The following is a 16,723-nucleotide window of genomic DNA, read 5'->3' on the forward strand; positions in this document are numbered from 1 at the left end:
ATGCTTTTACACAAGCCCAAACTTGTCTCATATTCAGTCACTGAAATTTCAAAATGCTCTTGTCAACTCCAGTGCCTCCCTTCTATTAACCTCAGCACTTACTAAATATTACTCTGCTCATTTCTCATTGATAATACATTCCAAAATAAGCCTATGAACATACATTTCCTGCCTGAAAGCTTTTCATGTACTTCATAATTGCAATTCAATGTTACATAATCTTGCCGTAAATAGTACATCACCGGGCGAGTTGGCCATGTGGTTAGGGGCACACAGCTGTGAGCTCGCATCTGGGAGATAGTAGGTTCGAATCCCACTGTCGGCAGCCCTGAAGATGGTTTTCCATTTTCACACCAGGCAAATGCCGGGGCTGTACCTTAATTAAGGCCACGGCCGCTTCCTTCCCAGTCCCAGGCCTATCCTGTCCCGTCGTCGCCATGAGACCTATCTGTGTCGGTGTGACGTAAAGCAAAAAAAAAAGTAGTACAGCTGACATAAGACAGGAATTTAGTAAAATCTAAACAAAATATGCTGCAATTTGTTAGCAACACAAAAGTGACAAATTTAAAGGATGTCTGGAAGGATCAAGAAAATTTTCTCAATAAATTACTGTACATAATAGATAGTCAATTATGTACAATTTATTTCTCCAAAAATTAGAGAACAAAAAAGACAATTTCATAGTCCTGATTAGAATTCACTTGCTTATTCACCATCAAAATTTGGCATCTCTATAGATTGTTGGTAGTCTTTCAATAAGTGCAAAACCACAGCCTGGAAAAGAACAGAAATTATTTTTCAAAGTTTGTACAGCAATTTTATAAGGTATATTGAAAAGAAAAAAGAAAATTGAGAATGAAATTACCATAGTAACCCAAGTCATGTTACTAGAGGATTCCCACACTTTGCTGTTAGGAGAATAGAATACATCATCTGAAACTTCAACCTTGGATCGAGGAAGATCATGCAGAAATGTCCAGTTAACTGCAGCTTCACGTACCATCTGTCAATTACATACAAAGTTTTTGTTTATGAATCTTGAGTTTAATTTTCCTCATGCAGCAAGAAAAAATATTACATCAAATCAATTCTAATAAAAGATACTATACTAGAATTATTAGTTGATAAAACAATATGCGTATTTATGGTAATGTTACAATGGTTCTGAAGTATAATATTCCTATTAAGAAAGAGATAAAGTGTCATCTGATGGTCCCTTGCATCATTGGAGACAAAAGTATTAATAGGATATTGACTCTGTTTTTAGAAATGCACGTGATATAAACATTGGTCTCACAGCTCCTTCCTATGGTAGTAAGGCAGAACCCGATATGTCAATGAAATGAACTTTATTTTTCTTGAAGCACTTTTAAAAGTTGGTGAGCTCGCTAAAATTCAATTTCAATAAGTGCAAAACCACAGCCAGGAAAAGAACAGACATTATTTTTAAAAGGTTGTATAGCAATTTTACAAGGTATATTGAGAAGATAAAAGAAAATTGAGAAAGAAATTACCAAAGTAAGCCAAGTCATGTTACTATCCGATTCCCATACTTTGCTGTTAGCATATATCGGTCTATGTAATAAAGTTCCGGGAACAAATCACTTGGTGTCCTCTATCAATGTACTGAACATATCGGAATATTTGTTTTGGGAACAGCGTATTCTATGGGCGCCAGAGTCATACCAAGCTTTACCAACATACTCTTTGCTGTAAAGTTTGCCATACTGGCATTAAAACAGAAAATTTTATTTGTTTTTTTAAACATTGGGTTTTGCCTTAGTATCACAGATATAATGCATATAAACTTTTTCTACATACAAACATTTAAAAGAAACCCATGGCACAACAGCCCGGACGGGCCTTGGCTTGCAAAGTAACCGCTGCTCATCCTGAAGGCCTGCAGATTACGAGGTACCGACGTTTTCCGTGGTTTCCCATTTTCACACTGGGCAAATGCAGAGGCTGTACCTTAATTAAGGCCATGGCTGTTTCCTTCCCACTCTTAGCCCTTTCAATTAAGGATGTATGAAAGTTTCAGTTTTGGACATGATACTGTTCATCTTGGGGAGGGGTGCTGGAAATTGCTACATCGAAGTGTAAAAATATTAGAGAAATGTATAGAGTGAGTGCCATTGGTGAATCAACAGTTTGGAGGTGGTTAGGTAAATGTAAACCAGACTCATTTCAAAAGACGTGGGCTACTCTGGAAGACCTTTAGCACAGGACATTGATCATATTAGCCAGTGTGAAATTAAAAGATCTGGTAGTTAGCCGAGACTACAAAAATAGTGAAAGTAGCTGTTTGTGAATATTTTAATGTTTGCAAACACTGACAAGAACAATTACTTTTTAAACCAATTAGCCAAATTCACATAAGAACCATGAGAATGTAGGGTTTATATGCAATACAAATCAAAATTATTGAGGAGAAATGGAATTGTAAAGAAGTATAAAAGACTGTAAACTAACAAAGGTTGTTATGAAACAATAAGTGTCAGAGATTTCAATGAACACTAACGTGAACATAGAAAGGAATTAGAAAATGACTTTTGCTTAGCGAAGATCTCTTGAAGGTAAGAAGTTGTCGCATATAAAATTTCAGTGGCAAAAATATTATAAATTAGTATGTAAGCTTGTCTTTGACAGTCAAAATTACTATCCAAGAAGTAACTGGAAATTTTAAATGGACTTAAGACTGGAGTTGCAATTTGACATCTATGGATCTGCATACTCTTGAGAAAGCTACATATAACTGTCCAAAACACTGTAGTGGATAGATTTAGCCCAACATTAAATCTGTTAGGAATGTATGGGTTTTCTGGGGATTTTTCGATGATACAGACTACTATTTGATCTGTACTGAACTAAGTATCTCTAGGCCTAGGATAGTGAAATTTGACTGCAAACGAATAAGGGTAGAAAATCTCCAGGACGAGGAAATTAGACAGAAGTATATGGATATGATTAGTGAGAAGTTCTGAACAGTGGACAGTAAGCAGGTTCAGGATATAGTTGATGATGATGATGATGATGATGATGCTTGTTGTTTAAAGGGGCCTAACATCTAAGTCATCAGCTCCTAATGGTACAAAATGAGACAAAATGGAATGACAAATTAAAAGTCCAAAATCCTCCACTGACTAAAATTCAAAACGTGAGGACGAAGAATGAATGGATGGATATGAATTTAAAACAATCAGTGGACCCGACCCGCAATGCCTCACATTCACAGAAACTGACGTGAAACAATAGTATTACTGACCAAGAGACTGCGTCTATAGCATAATACTGAATTAATCATGCATTTAGTCTAAAGGGGTCCAAAATCCAAGCCATCGGTACCTCATAATGGTACTTATCACTAGGAAAGTTGATTGATGACTGACTGATGTTTGTTGTTTAAAGGGGCCTAACATCGAGGTCATCGGCCCCTAATGGTATGAAATGAGATGACAAATTAAAAGTACAAAATCCTCCACTGACCAGAATTCAATGTGTGAGGACGAAGAATGGATGGATGAACTGATATGAAAACGATCAGTGGATCCGACCCACAGTGCCTCACATGCACAGAAGCTGGCACAAAACAATAGTAGTAAGGACCAAGGGACTGCTTCTATAGCACGATGCTGAAACAATTAGAATAAGCTCGTTCTCGAAACGGGTCCAAAATCCAGGTCATCGGCCCTCATAATGGTATTTAATGCTGGAAAAGTAGAACCATGGTATTTCCCATGTTGCGGTACTAATCAAGAGTAGCGTAGACTCGCGGTATTCCATACATTATGGTACGACTCACGGGTAATGAAATTCGCACATGTATTACAGACCTAATATATTTCGCATATTGCGGCGCCCTTGACAGGCAACGCAAACCTATGGTATTCATCACCTAAGTGTACTAACCAAAGGGACTCATACTATCCCGTGGTGTTCCTTATAGAGTGGGTACTAATCACAGACAAGCCAGAACCATGAGTTCCTTCATTCCATGGTATCGCTCATATAGTGCTACTAATCACAGGTACTGTAAAAGCCGTCGTGCCCACGTTTGCTACTAATCACAAACCTATTTGGTACCCAACAGTGGTACTACGCGCAAGTAAAGGCGACCCATTGTGTTCCCCGCGTGGTGGTACTAATTACAAATAGTTTCATGGTTCTAATTTGATCATCCCTTGGTCGCCCCTTTTAGTCGCCTCTTACGACAGGCAGAGAATATGGTGCGTGTATTCGTCTGCGTCCCCCACCCACAGGGGATGCTAGGAAAGTAGAACCATGGTATTTGTCATGTTGCGGTACTAATCAAAAGTAGCATGGTTCAGGATATAGAAAAAGAATTGGTGACACACAGGGATGCTGTAGTAGAAACAGCAAGTGAATGCCTAGGAACAACTGTGTGTAAAGATGAGAAAAAGTGAACATCTTGGTGGAATGATGAAGTGAGAGTAGCTTCATCATCATTATCTAAAGGCTTCGCCTTGTCGCTGCAACCATTGATCTCTTCTCTCTGCGATCCTTTTTCATCTCTCCATAACCTTGGCATCCCATCATCTCAACTACCTCTTCAATAATATTCTTCCGTGGTTTCCCTCTGCCTTTCTTTCCCATCACCTTGCCTTCGAATAAGTTCTTTATGAAGTTATTATGCCGGAGAATGTGACCGAAAACTGACGCTTTTCTCCTTTTTATCGTTGTTATTAAATGTCTCTGGGTGTTTATTTCTCTAAACACTGCTTCATTAGTTTTCTTCTCAATCCAGCTAGTTCTTGTCATCTTCCTCCATAGCCACATTTCCACTGCCTCTAGTCGTTTCACTTCCTCCTTCAAGAGAGTCCATCCTTCACAGCCGTATAGCAGCACACTCCAAATGAACGTTTTGATAAATAATTTCTTTTGTTCAGTATTTAAGGATTTATTAGTTAAGAGCTGCTTCTTCTCCTCAAAGGCTTTCTTACACAGGGAAATCCTTCTTTTTATTTCCACAGTGCATCTGTTGTCATCGGTAATAACTGATCCCAAGTAGCAGAACTTGTGCACCTGTTTTATTAAAATATTTCCAATTCTGAGCTGTGCCTCTGGCTTCATTTTAGATTTGCTTACAACCATAACATTAGTTTTATTTTTAATGTTAAGTTGGAAATCTTTTAAGATGGATGTTAATTTGTTGAGCATGATCTGCATGTTCTTCTCATTGTCAGCCAGAAGTGCAATATCGTCGGCAAATCTAATACAGTGTACAGTTATTCCATTTATTTTAATGCCAGGTGTTTTGGATTTAAAAATTTTCATGGCCTCTTCAATGTAAAGATTAAATAGAAATGGTGATAAGGAACACCCCTGTCTTACTCCTTTCCTGATTCTCACCTTGCATACTTTATCATTACTTTCGATGTTTATTCTTTGATTGATGTAGAGGTTAAGTATTGCTTTTCTGTCTTTCCAGTCCAAATGAATGTCCTTCATAATTTTGAACAGTCTTTTCCACTGAACATTGTCAAAAGCTTTTTACAGGTCTACAAAAGCTATATATGTATTTCTCTTAAGCTCCAGTCTTCTCTCCAAGATGGTTTTAAGTGCTATAATAGCTTCTCTCGTTCCTACTCCTTTCCTGAACCCAAACAGATCATCTAGATTCTGCTCAATTTTCATTTTGATTCTGTTTTTTAATATGCATGTGAATATTTTTGCTGCATGTGAAACGAGACTTAGTATTCTGTAATTGGAGCATTCTGCTGAATCTCCTTTTTTTGTGCAGAAGTACTGCTTTGTTTTCTACAAAATCCTCTGGCATATCTCCGTTTTCATAGCAGTACCTGGTGATTTTGAAGAGTTCATCCTTCATCCTTTTTCCAGAGTTTTTCCACAGTTCAGCAGGCAGTTTGTCTGGTCCAGGGGCCTTGTTCTTTTTCAGCTGTTGCAGTGCTGTTTCGAATTCACTTCTCACTATAGGAGGACCTAGTTCATCTTGTGAAACCTGGTCTTGTTTTATGATGTACTCATCTACATTGTCAATTTCTTCTCCATTATATAGATCCTCCAAATACTCTTTCCATCTCTTCATTATTTCCTCATCTTCTATTAACAGACTTCCTTCCGTATCTTTTATTACACTGGATTTCATTTTAGTCTTGAATTGTGTTCTTTTTACTTGATTGTATGCTCTGTCAACATTTCCGATTTTCATATCATATTCTATGCTTTTACAAATGTCATCCATCCATCTTTCTTTCGCCTCTCGGCACTTCTGTGTAACTAAGTTTTTTAGTTTCTTATAGTTTATCATTCCTTCTGGAGTATTTTTCCGGTGTTCTTTGTTTCATTCCTGAATGAGATTTAGTATTTCTTCAGTCATCCAGTTCTTCCTGGGTTCAAGCGTCTTTTTTCCTAGCACTTCATCTGCTGCCGTTGTAAATGAAGCTTTGACAGTAGCTTTGAGAGAAGCTTGTGAACGTAAAAAAAAAAAAGGCTTATCAGAAATGCCTTCAAACAAGGGCCGATGCAGACAGGACATTGTACGTAGATGAAAGAAACAGTGTGGAACAAGTAGTTACTGAATCCAAAAAGAAGTCGTCGAAAGATTTTAAAGGCTAAGTCAAGCAGCAGGGAAACCTTTCTGGATAGTAGTAAAGAATCTTAGGAAGGGAGGGAAAAAAAGGAAATGAACAGTGTTTTGGGTAATTCAGGTGAAATCATAATAATACGGTAGATCCCAGGGAATCACTGGGTGGGTGGAGGGAATATTTTGAAAATCTTCTCGACATAAAAGGAAATCTTCCTGGTGGTGTCGCGAACAACTAAGCTCATGGAGAGAAGGAAAATGATGATGGTGAAATTATGCTTGAGGAAGTGGAAAAGGTGGAAAATAAAATCCATTGTCATAAAGCAGCAGGAATAGATGAAATTAGATCTGAAATGGTGAAGTATAGTGGTGGGAAGGCAGGGATGAAATGCCTTCACAGAGTAATACGATTAGCATGGAATGTACCTTCAGATTGGACAAAAGCTGTAATTGCTCTTATCTATAATCAAGGGAGCAGGAAGGATTGCAACAACTATCGAGGTATCTCATTGATTAGTATACCAGGCATTCACTGGCATCTTGGAAGGGAGGGTGCGATCAGTGGTTGAGAGGAAGTTGGATGAAAACTACAGTGTTTCAGACCACAAAGGGGCTCTCAGGGTCTGATTTTCAGTATACGCCAGGTAACTGAAAATTGCTATGAGAGGAACAGACAGTTACGTTTATGTTTCATAGATATATGACAGGTTACCAAGGGAAAAGATGTTCACCATATTCAGGGATTATGGGATTAAGGGTAGATTATTAAAATCAATCAAAGGCATTTATGTTGATAATTGGGCTGCAGTAGGAATCGAGGGTAGAATGAGTTCTTGGCTCAGGGTACTTACAGGGGTTAGACAAGGCTATAATCTTTCACCTTTGTCGTTCATTGTTTACATGGATCATCTGCTGAAAGGTATAAAGTGGCAGGGAGGGATTGAGTTAGGTGGAAATGTAGTAAGCAGTCTGGCCTATACTGATAAAATGAAATGTCGTATGGCTTTTAGTGCCGGGAGTGTTGGAGGACATGTTCGGCTCGCCAGGTGCAGGTCTTTTGATCTGACACCCGTAGGCGACCAGCGCGTCATGATGAGGATGAAATGATGATGAAGACAACACATACACCCAGCCCCCGTGCCAGTGAAATTAACCAATGATGGTTAAAATTCCTGGCCCTGCCGGGAATCGAACCCGGGACCCCTGTGACCAAAGGCCAGCACGCTAACCATTTAGCCATGGAGCCAGACGGCCTATACTGATGATTTGGTCTAAATGGCAGATTGTGCTGAAAGCCTGCAGTCTAATATCTTGGAACTTGAAAATAGATGCAATGAGTATGGCATGAAAATTAGCCTTTCGAAGATGAAATTGATGTCAGCAGGTAAGAAATCCAATATAACTGAATGTCAGATCGGTGATACAAAGCTGGAATAGGTAGATAATTTCAAGTATTTAGGATGTGTGTTCTTCCAGGATGGTAATATAGTAAGCATGAATAATGCAGTGAGCTCGCAGTTGCGATCAACAATGTTCTATAAGAAGGAAGTCAGCTCCCAGACGAAACTATCTCTACATCGGTCTATTTTCAGACCAACTTTGCTTTTCAGGAGTGAAAGCTGGCTGGACTCAGGATATCTTATTCACAAGTAAGAAATAACAGACATGAAAGTTGCGAGAATAATTGCTGGTACAAACAGGGGGGAACAATGGCAGGAGGGTATTCAGAATGAGGAGTTAAAGGCGAAGTTAGGAATTAACTCGATGGATGAAGCTGTACGCATAAACCGGCTTTGGTGGTGGGGTCATGTGAGGCGAATGGAGGAGAATAGGTAACCTAGGAGAATAATGGACTCTGTTATGGAGGATAAGAGAAGTAGAGGGAGACCAAGATGACAACTCAGTTTCTAGCGATTTAAAGATAAGAGGTATTGAACTAAATGAGGCCACAGCACTAGTTGCAAATAGAGGATTGTGGCGATGTTTAGTAAATTCACAGAGGCTTGCAAGACTGATGGCTGAAAGGCGTAACAGTCTATGATAATAATAATAATAATAATAATAATAATAATAATAATAATAATAATAATAATAATAATAATAATGTATATTATGTTAAATTTTGACCTGCTGACTTATTCATTATGACAAAGAAGGCTAAATTTATAGGAAATTACCTCCACTTAAGAATGAATGGTACTGTATATCAGGATAAACAGATACCTTGGAATTAAAACACTCTTCCTGAAGCTGAGTCTGTCAGAATTTCTGCATGAAGGATATTTTTGTCTAGCTTCAATACAGTCAACCTCGTTCCTTTCCACAAACAAGCTTTATTAACTTCGTTAACATAATCACATTCTACAGAGTAAATGCTAACATGCAGTATTTGATCATCTATCAAACAATTCAGAACCTGTTGGTTGATGACATTAACCTGTTTGTTTCTTGGGCACAAAATTGCTACTTTGGGAAAAATTGTACCCTCACTTGTATGAAAAGATGAACCATGTTAATCTCATACAATATTTTGTAAAATCCGGTTTTGTTGAATCTCGATTATGCCATTTGGTCTAGTTCTCCTTTGCCAAGATTTAGAAGTGACACTGAAGTTAAATCTTAATAATGGGCCATAGAGCAGAATATTTCAAACTTGAATGGACAACATGATGCCCTGTGACAATAAGGAATTACTGACAAGCACTGTCAGAAGTTTGTATAAAGCAATATCACTTTTCTAGTATAGGTGATTTCTTGTTCATTATTAGTAGCTGATCTGCTGAAAGAGCGCAATGGGGAGCCATGGTTGCCTCATTCCATATGATTAACTTAGCCTGTCTCATTTCCTCTATATCTTCTGATATCATTCTTATGCCTTTTGCTCACAGTAAAATGTTTTGTAAAATTTGTTGTACAATTAATTTTATAAAAATTTGGTGAAAACAAGTTGTGTTGCTCATGGTAAAATTATTTTATAAAATCCGTGGAAGCATCACGATGGCCATCTATGAAATCACTTCTGCACTAAGATGTGTATGTGCTGCCATCTATCGATAATCTTTTAAACCAAGAATCAGCTCTTCAACTTAGTGTGTTTGAGAGTATGGCTCCAACAAACAAAGCAAAACTTGCTGCTTTAGCTGCAATTATATATTGTACAGTGGTAAAAAAGGAAGAAAAGAAATGCCAGGAAATGCTGGACTCAGGATTGGATCAAAAGAAGAGAAGAAGGTAGAGGATTGCTGTCCTTGGTCGAAAAATAGTTGAGGTTAGAAGACCAGCATTCATATGGGAATTCGGCGATTGTTTTTTCTGCCTCTCTTCTTGCATTTCTCTTGTAAAAGTGGCGTTTTAACTTTGTACAAACAAGGATATTTCTGGTATTCGTCCAGTAAAACACTAACAGCTTCCTTAGTCCACCCGGATCCTGCCATTTTAGAAGGAAGTGTTTATTTACAATCGAGCTTGACAATCTTCTCACGATGTAGCGCCAGCATCATCGTGATGTCAGCTTCGCTGATTGGTTCGTTTCGTAAAATTTATTTTATGGAATAGAACATGTCCTATTTTATGTAAACTTTTATGAAAGGTTTCATAAAACTTGAATTTGACTGTGAGAAACAGAAATTTTATAAAATTAAATTATTGTACAATAAATTTGACAGAAAATTTTACTGTGAGCAACAGGCATTATTTTAGATATACAGGTCTGAAAATTTAGTCATTACGCTTTCTTTCCTGTTACTTAACTTCACTCGCTTCATCTTTTTTCAAACGTATCATTTTAGCTTCAGTTGTTTGTCTCTGTAACTGCATATTTTATCTTTGCCACTTTTGCCTTCGTTTACTCTTTTTTGTCTTCCTCATGGAGTTGTTGTACATTGGATGGTCATTTCATTTACCATTTGTTGATTTAACACAGGAAATTCATACAATCATTGACAATCTAAGATTCTCTCCAAGTGGGACCTCATGCCTTCACGGATGTAATGTTCTCCCTACAGATTTCTGCTGAGCATGACAGATATGGCAAAAGCGATGGTATAAACTCCACAACTGATCATGTTATGCTAATGATATACACAGTGATGAACTTTGGGACAACAAGAGTTGAGAAGAGCCCTGGCAACAAAGTATTAGTATCAGTATCGTAAAGTCCGACTCGTTGGCTGAACGGTCAGCGTACTGGCCTTCGGTTCAGAGGGTCCCGGGTTCGATTCCCGGCCGGGTCAGGGATTTTAACCTTAATTGGTTAATTCCAATGGCACGGGGGCTGGGTGTATGTGTTGTCTTCATCATCATTTCATCCTCATCACGACGCGCAGGTCACCTACGGGTGTCAAATAGAAAGACCTGCACCTGGCGAGCCGAACCCTTCCTGGGATATCCCGGCACTAAAAGCCATACGACATTACATTTCAGTATCGTAAACATGAATGTTGAAGCCATAATGATAAATATATATACAGTGCATGACATAATCAAAAGTTTTGATATTTCCTCTAATTATGTGTGGACATATAGCCAGTTAAACAAAGTCTAGAGCTCCAAGCTCCAATACAAAGAAAAGCAGTTTGTGGCCTAAAATTTGTTTCCCAGGAGACAATTTCATGAAGCAAATTATTAACATAATCTCCCAATAAGTAATCACCAGATTCTAATTCATTCATTAAATATGCCATTACAGTGCAAGCAAATGGAGGCAATGTCTATTACCCAGACACTTAAATGTACAGAACACAAATATATTGAATTATTCTTATTTGCTAATATTGCTCTCTGTAATTCGAACACATCAAAGCAGGTAGCAGGACTTGGTTCAGTTTGATGCCAATAGATGATGATAATGTTGCTACTTGCTCCAAAATGACAACCTCACTGCACTAAATGAGAAGCCTTTACGATTTGTCAGTCATTGCTTTCAATATGCAAAAATTTCAAAGCAGACAGTAGGACTTGGTTCAGACTTATTCTAAAAGACAACACTAATGTTATTACGTACAATAAAACGACAATCCCACACCGTTGAAAGAGAGCCCTTTTATCAAGGAAGAAGCAAGCATATGAAATTCCATCTCACCCAAATCATATCCTTACCATGGAAAAAAACTACAATGAAGCATCCACAATCAGCATTTGTTAAGATGCAATTCCTCAAAATCAGCAGGTGTTCTATCTACAGAGATAGTGTTTTTTCCTATACCAGAATGGAAAAAAGAAAGAATATTCACTTACTTCACTGAAAGACAGTATTTTTCACTAAAAAGTTCAAGTATGATGGTCATCATTGAATTGTTCTTGTAACCTATATCTAGTACCAGTGTCTCTCTCAAACATTCCAGTTTTCTCCCTATATTTGTGGAAGAGACAGAAGTCAGGCTGTACATAGTTCAAACTGATGCTAATAGATATGGCTATGTACATCGTCGTGGAGAATATGAGACAAACACTTCACTGAAAGAAATATGTTTTTTTTTGTTTTTTGTTTTTTAGTACAAAAGTCGTGGTCATGAGAGGTTCATTGTAATTTTCTCATAAAGAGCTGGTATCAATTTCAGCCTCCTATGCGAACCATGTGACCTTGCCGCAGTGGGGAGGCTTGTGTGTCCCAATGATGCAGATAGCCGAACTGCAGGTGCAACCATATCGGATGGGTATCTGTTGAGGGACCAGACTAACGAATGGTTCATCAAAAGGGGGGTAGCAGCCTTTCGGTAGTTGGAAGGGTGGCAGTCTAGATGAGTGACTGATACGGCCTTGTAATAATATGATGATATAGATGTTGATTCCCATAGGGAATCTGAAATATTTGTCCTGAATGAGTAAATTTATAATACCAATATAAATGGTCCGTTATTGGACATTATAAATTTTCCAGCTAACTCATTCTTGGTTGCCAGCGTTTCGCCCTCGTGTGCTAGGGTGGGGTCATCAGTTGGTACCTAGCACACCTACCAATACGCTGGCTAGTGCATACCGTGGAGGCCACTGCGTAGGCTAACTGGAGCCACCGGCAGTGCCAATGCACCAAGAGACTTTGTCTCATTATCAAAAATTGATGCCTGCTTGGCCATCAGATGATATAGATGTTGATTCCCATAGGGAATCTGAAATATGGTATTATAAATTTACTCATTCAGGACAAATATTTCAGATTCCCTATGGGAATCAACATCTATATCATCTGATGGCCAAGCAGGCATCTATTTTTGATAATGAGACAAAGTCTCTTGGTGCATTGGCACTGCCGGTGGCTCCAGTTAGCATACGCAGTGGCCTCCACGGTATGCACTAGCCAGCGTATTGGTAGGTGTGCTAGGTACCAACTGATGAGCCCACCCTAGCACACGAGGGCGAAACGCTGGAAACCAAGAATGAGTTAGCTGGAAAATTTATAATGTCCAATAATGGACCATTTATATTGGTATTATAAATTTACTCATTCAGGACAAATATTTCAGATTCCCTATGGGAATCAACATCTATATCATCTGATGGCCAAGCAGGCATCAATTTTTGATAATGAGACAAAGTCTCTTGGTGCATTGGCACTGCCGGTGGCTCCAGTTAGCCTACGCAGTGGCCTCCATGGTATGCACTAGCCAGCGTATTGGTAGGTGTGCTAGGTACCAACTGATGAGCCCACCCTAGCACACGAGGGCGAAATGCTGGCAACCAAGAATGAGTTAGCTGGAAAATTTATAATGTCCAATAACGGACCATTTATATTGGTATTACTTGTAATAATACTCAACATAGTTTAGCTGTGTTGATACTGCTACACGGCTGAAAGCAACAGGAAACTACAGCCGCAACTAACTCCCGAGGACATACAGCTCACTCTGTATGAATGATATACTGATGATGGCTTCCTCCCGGGTAAAATATTCCAGAGGTAAACTAGTCCCCCATTCGGATCTCCGGGTGGGGACTACACGAGAGGGGGCGATCATCAGGAAGATGGATACTGACATTCTGCGAGTCGGAGCGTGGAATGTTAGAAGTTTGAATCGTTGTGGTAGGTTAGAAAATCTGAAAAGAGAGATGGATAAGCTAAAGTTAGATGTAGTTGGTATAAGTGAAGTACGTTGGCAGGAAGAAAGCGATTTTTGGTCTGGCGACTACCGAATTATCAACACAAAATCAAACAGGGGAAATGCAGGAGAATGAATAAGAAAATAAGGCAGCGGGTAAGCTACTACGACCAGCATAGTGAAAGAATTATTGTTGTCAAGATAGACACCAAACCAATGCCCACCACAATAGTGCAGGTCTATATGCCTACTAGTTCAGTGGATGATGAAGAAAATCAAAAGAATATATGAGGAGATAGAAGATTTAATACAATATGTAAAAGGTGATGAGAATCTAACTGTGATGGGAGACTGGAATGCAGTGGTAGGCCAAGGAAGAGAAGGTAGTACAGTAGGAGAATTTGGATTGGGACAAAGGAACGAAAGAGGAAGTCGGCTGGTTGAATTCTGCACTGATCATAATTTAGTCCTTGCCGATACTTGGTTCAAACACCACAAACGATGGCTGTATACGTGGACGAGACCTGGAGACACTGGAAGGTATCAAATAGACTTCATTATGATTAGGCAGAGATTCAGGAACCAGGTGTTGGATTGCAAAACTTTCCCAAGAGCAGACGTGGACTCTGACCACAACTTGTTGGTCATGAAATGCCAGCTGAAGTTGAAGAAATTGAAGAAAGGAAAGAATGCAAAAAGATGGGATCTAGGCAAGTTGAAAGAAAAGAGTGTGAGGGATTGTTTCAAGGAACACGTTGCACAAGGACTAAATGAAAAGGCTGAAGGAAACACTATAGAGGAAGAGTGGAGAGTCATAAAAAATGAAGGCAGTTGGGCTGCTGAAGAAATGTCAGGAAGGAAGAAAAGATCAACTAAGAATCAGTGGATAACTCAGGAGATACTAGACCTGATTGATGAACGACGAAAATACAAGAATGCTAGAAATGAAGTGGGCAGAAAAGAATACAGGCGATTAAAGAATCAAGTGGATAGAAAGTGCAAGGTAGCTAAGGAAGAATGGCTGAACGAGAAGTGCAAGAATGTCGAAGGTTGTATGGTTGTAGGAAAGGTAGATGCTGCATACAGGAAAATCAAGGAAACCTTTGGAGAAAGGAAATCTAGGTATATGAATATTAAGAGCTCAGATGGAAAGCCACTTCTAGGGGAAAGAAGACAAAGCAGAAGATGGCAGGAGCATATCCAACAGTTGTATTAAGGTAAAGATGTACATAATTTGCTTCTGGAACATGAAGAGGCTGTTGATGCTGATGAAATGGGAGACCCAATTTTGGGGCCAGAGTTTGACAGAGCTGTGAGTGACCTCAATAGGAACAAGGCACCTGGAACTGATGACATTCCCTCTGAATTACTGACTGCCTTAGGAGAAACCAGCATGGCAAGGTTATTTCATTTAGTGTGCAAGATGTATGAGACAGGAGAAGTCCCATCCGATTTTCCGAAGAATGTTGTTATACCTATTCCCAAGAAAGCCGGTGCTGACAGGTGTGAAAACTTCCGCACCATTAGTTTAGTATCTCATGCCTGCAAAATTTTAACACGTATTATTTACAGAAGAATGGAAAAACAAGTTGAAGCTGAGTTGGGAGAAGATCAATTTGCTTCAGAAGAAATGTAGGAACACGTGAAGCAATCCTGACTTTACGTCTGATCTTAGAGGATCGAATCAAGAGGACAAGCCCACGTACATGACATTCGTAGATCTAGAAAAGGCATTCGATAATGTTGATTGGACCAAGCTATTTAGGATTCTGAAGATGATAGGGATCAGATACCGAGAACGGAGAATTATCTACAATCTGTATAAAAATCAGTCTGCAGTGATAAGAATCGAGGGCTTTGAAAAAGAAGCGGCAATCCAGAAAGGAGTGAGGCAAGGCTGCAGTTTGTCCCCTCTCCTTTTCAATGTTTACATAGAACAGGCAGTAAAGGAAATCAAAGAGAAATTTGGAAAGGGAATCACAGTCCAAGGAGAGGAAATCAAAACCTTGAGATTTGCCAATGATATTGTTATTTTATCTGAGACTGCAGAAGATCTCGAGAAGTTGCTGAATGGTATGGATGAAGTCTTGGGTAAGGAGTACAAGATGAAAATAAATAAGTCCAAAACAAAAGTAATGGAGTGCAGTCGAACGAAGGCAGGTGATGTAGGAAATGAAGTCTTAAAGGAAGTAGATGAATATTGTTACTTGGGTAGTAAAATAACTAACGATGGCAGAAGTAAGGCGGACATAGAATGCAGACTAGCACAAGCAAGGAAGAGCTTTCTTACGAAAAGAAATTTGCTCACTTCAAACATTGATATCGGAATTAGAAAGATGTTTTTGAAGACTTTCGTGTGGAGCGTGGCATTGTATGGAAGTGAAACATGGACGATAACTAGCTCAGAAAGAAAGAGAATAGAAGCTTTTGAAATGTGGTGTTACAGAAGAAGGTGAGATGGATAGATCGAATCACGAATGAAGAGATACTGAATTGAATTGGTGAGAGGAGATCGATTTGGCTAAATTTGACGAGAAGAAGAGATAGAATGATGGGACACATCTTAAGACACCCAGGACTTGTTCAGTTGGTTTTTGAAGGAAGTGCAGGTGGTAAGAACGGTAGGGATAGACCAAGGTATGAATATGACAAGCAGATTAGAGCAGATGTAGGATGCAATAGCTACGTAGAAATGAAAAGGTTAGCACAGGATAGGGTGTATGGAAGCTGCATCAAACCAGTCTATGGACTGGTGACTCAAACAACAATAACATCAATTTCAGCTGAAACATTCTCGTTTTCTTAATATTGCTGTGAAAGACAGAATAGGGATTGTATTCAGGGTGGCACACAAATTATCATACATAGAAAATGATTTATGAAACTTGTAAATCTTGGCTCAGAAACATGTTCTTTTATAAACAGAAATCTTATTTCAGGCATGATTCGACAGATGGCAGCACATGTTGTGCATTTGTACTGTCTTCCAGTTATACAGCATGGCGGACAAAGGGCGGTTAACGCATGAGCAGAAGGTGAAAACAAAGAGTGGTGCTCGGACTCAGGAAAGGTTTCGTGATAATTTCAGTACCTGGTGGGCTTCCCGCCAGCAGACAATGTACAT

General features: G+C 39.0%; 1 protein-coding gene across 5 annotated transcripts in view; it reads right to left on the minus strand.

Annotated features, from left to right (window-relative positions):
* Positions 1-580: 580 nt before the first annotated feature.
* The window catches only part of LOC136877567 (ornithine transcarbamylase, mitochondrial), a 183,334-nt gene continuing 167,191 nt past the window's right edge, over positions 581-16,723 (minus strand). For 3 of the 5 annotated variants that reach the window (XM_068228683.1, XM_067151714.2, XM_067151713.2), the window contains 2 exons: positions 866-1,003; positions 592-774 (listed from right to left, as the gene is read on the minus strand). In XM_068228683.1, coding sequence (XP_068084784.1) covers positions 706-774; positions 866-1,003 — 207 coding nt within the window. In that variant the 3' untranslated portion in view covers positions 592-705. Of the gene's footprint in view, positions 775-865; positions 1,004-16,723 lie in introns of all 5 variants that reach the window. The other 2 variants (XM_067151710.2, XM_067151711.2) reach the window with 2 other exon arrangements.

The sequence above is a fragment of the Anabrus simplex genome, chromosome 7, assembly GCF_040414725.1.
Source record: "Anabrus simplex isolate iqAnaSimp1 chromosome 7, ASM4041472v1, whole genome shotgun sequence".
NCBI lineage: Eukaryota > Metazoa > Arthropoda > Insecta > Orthoptera > Tettigoniidae > Anabrus > Anabrus simplex.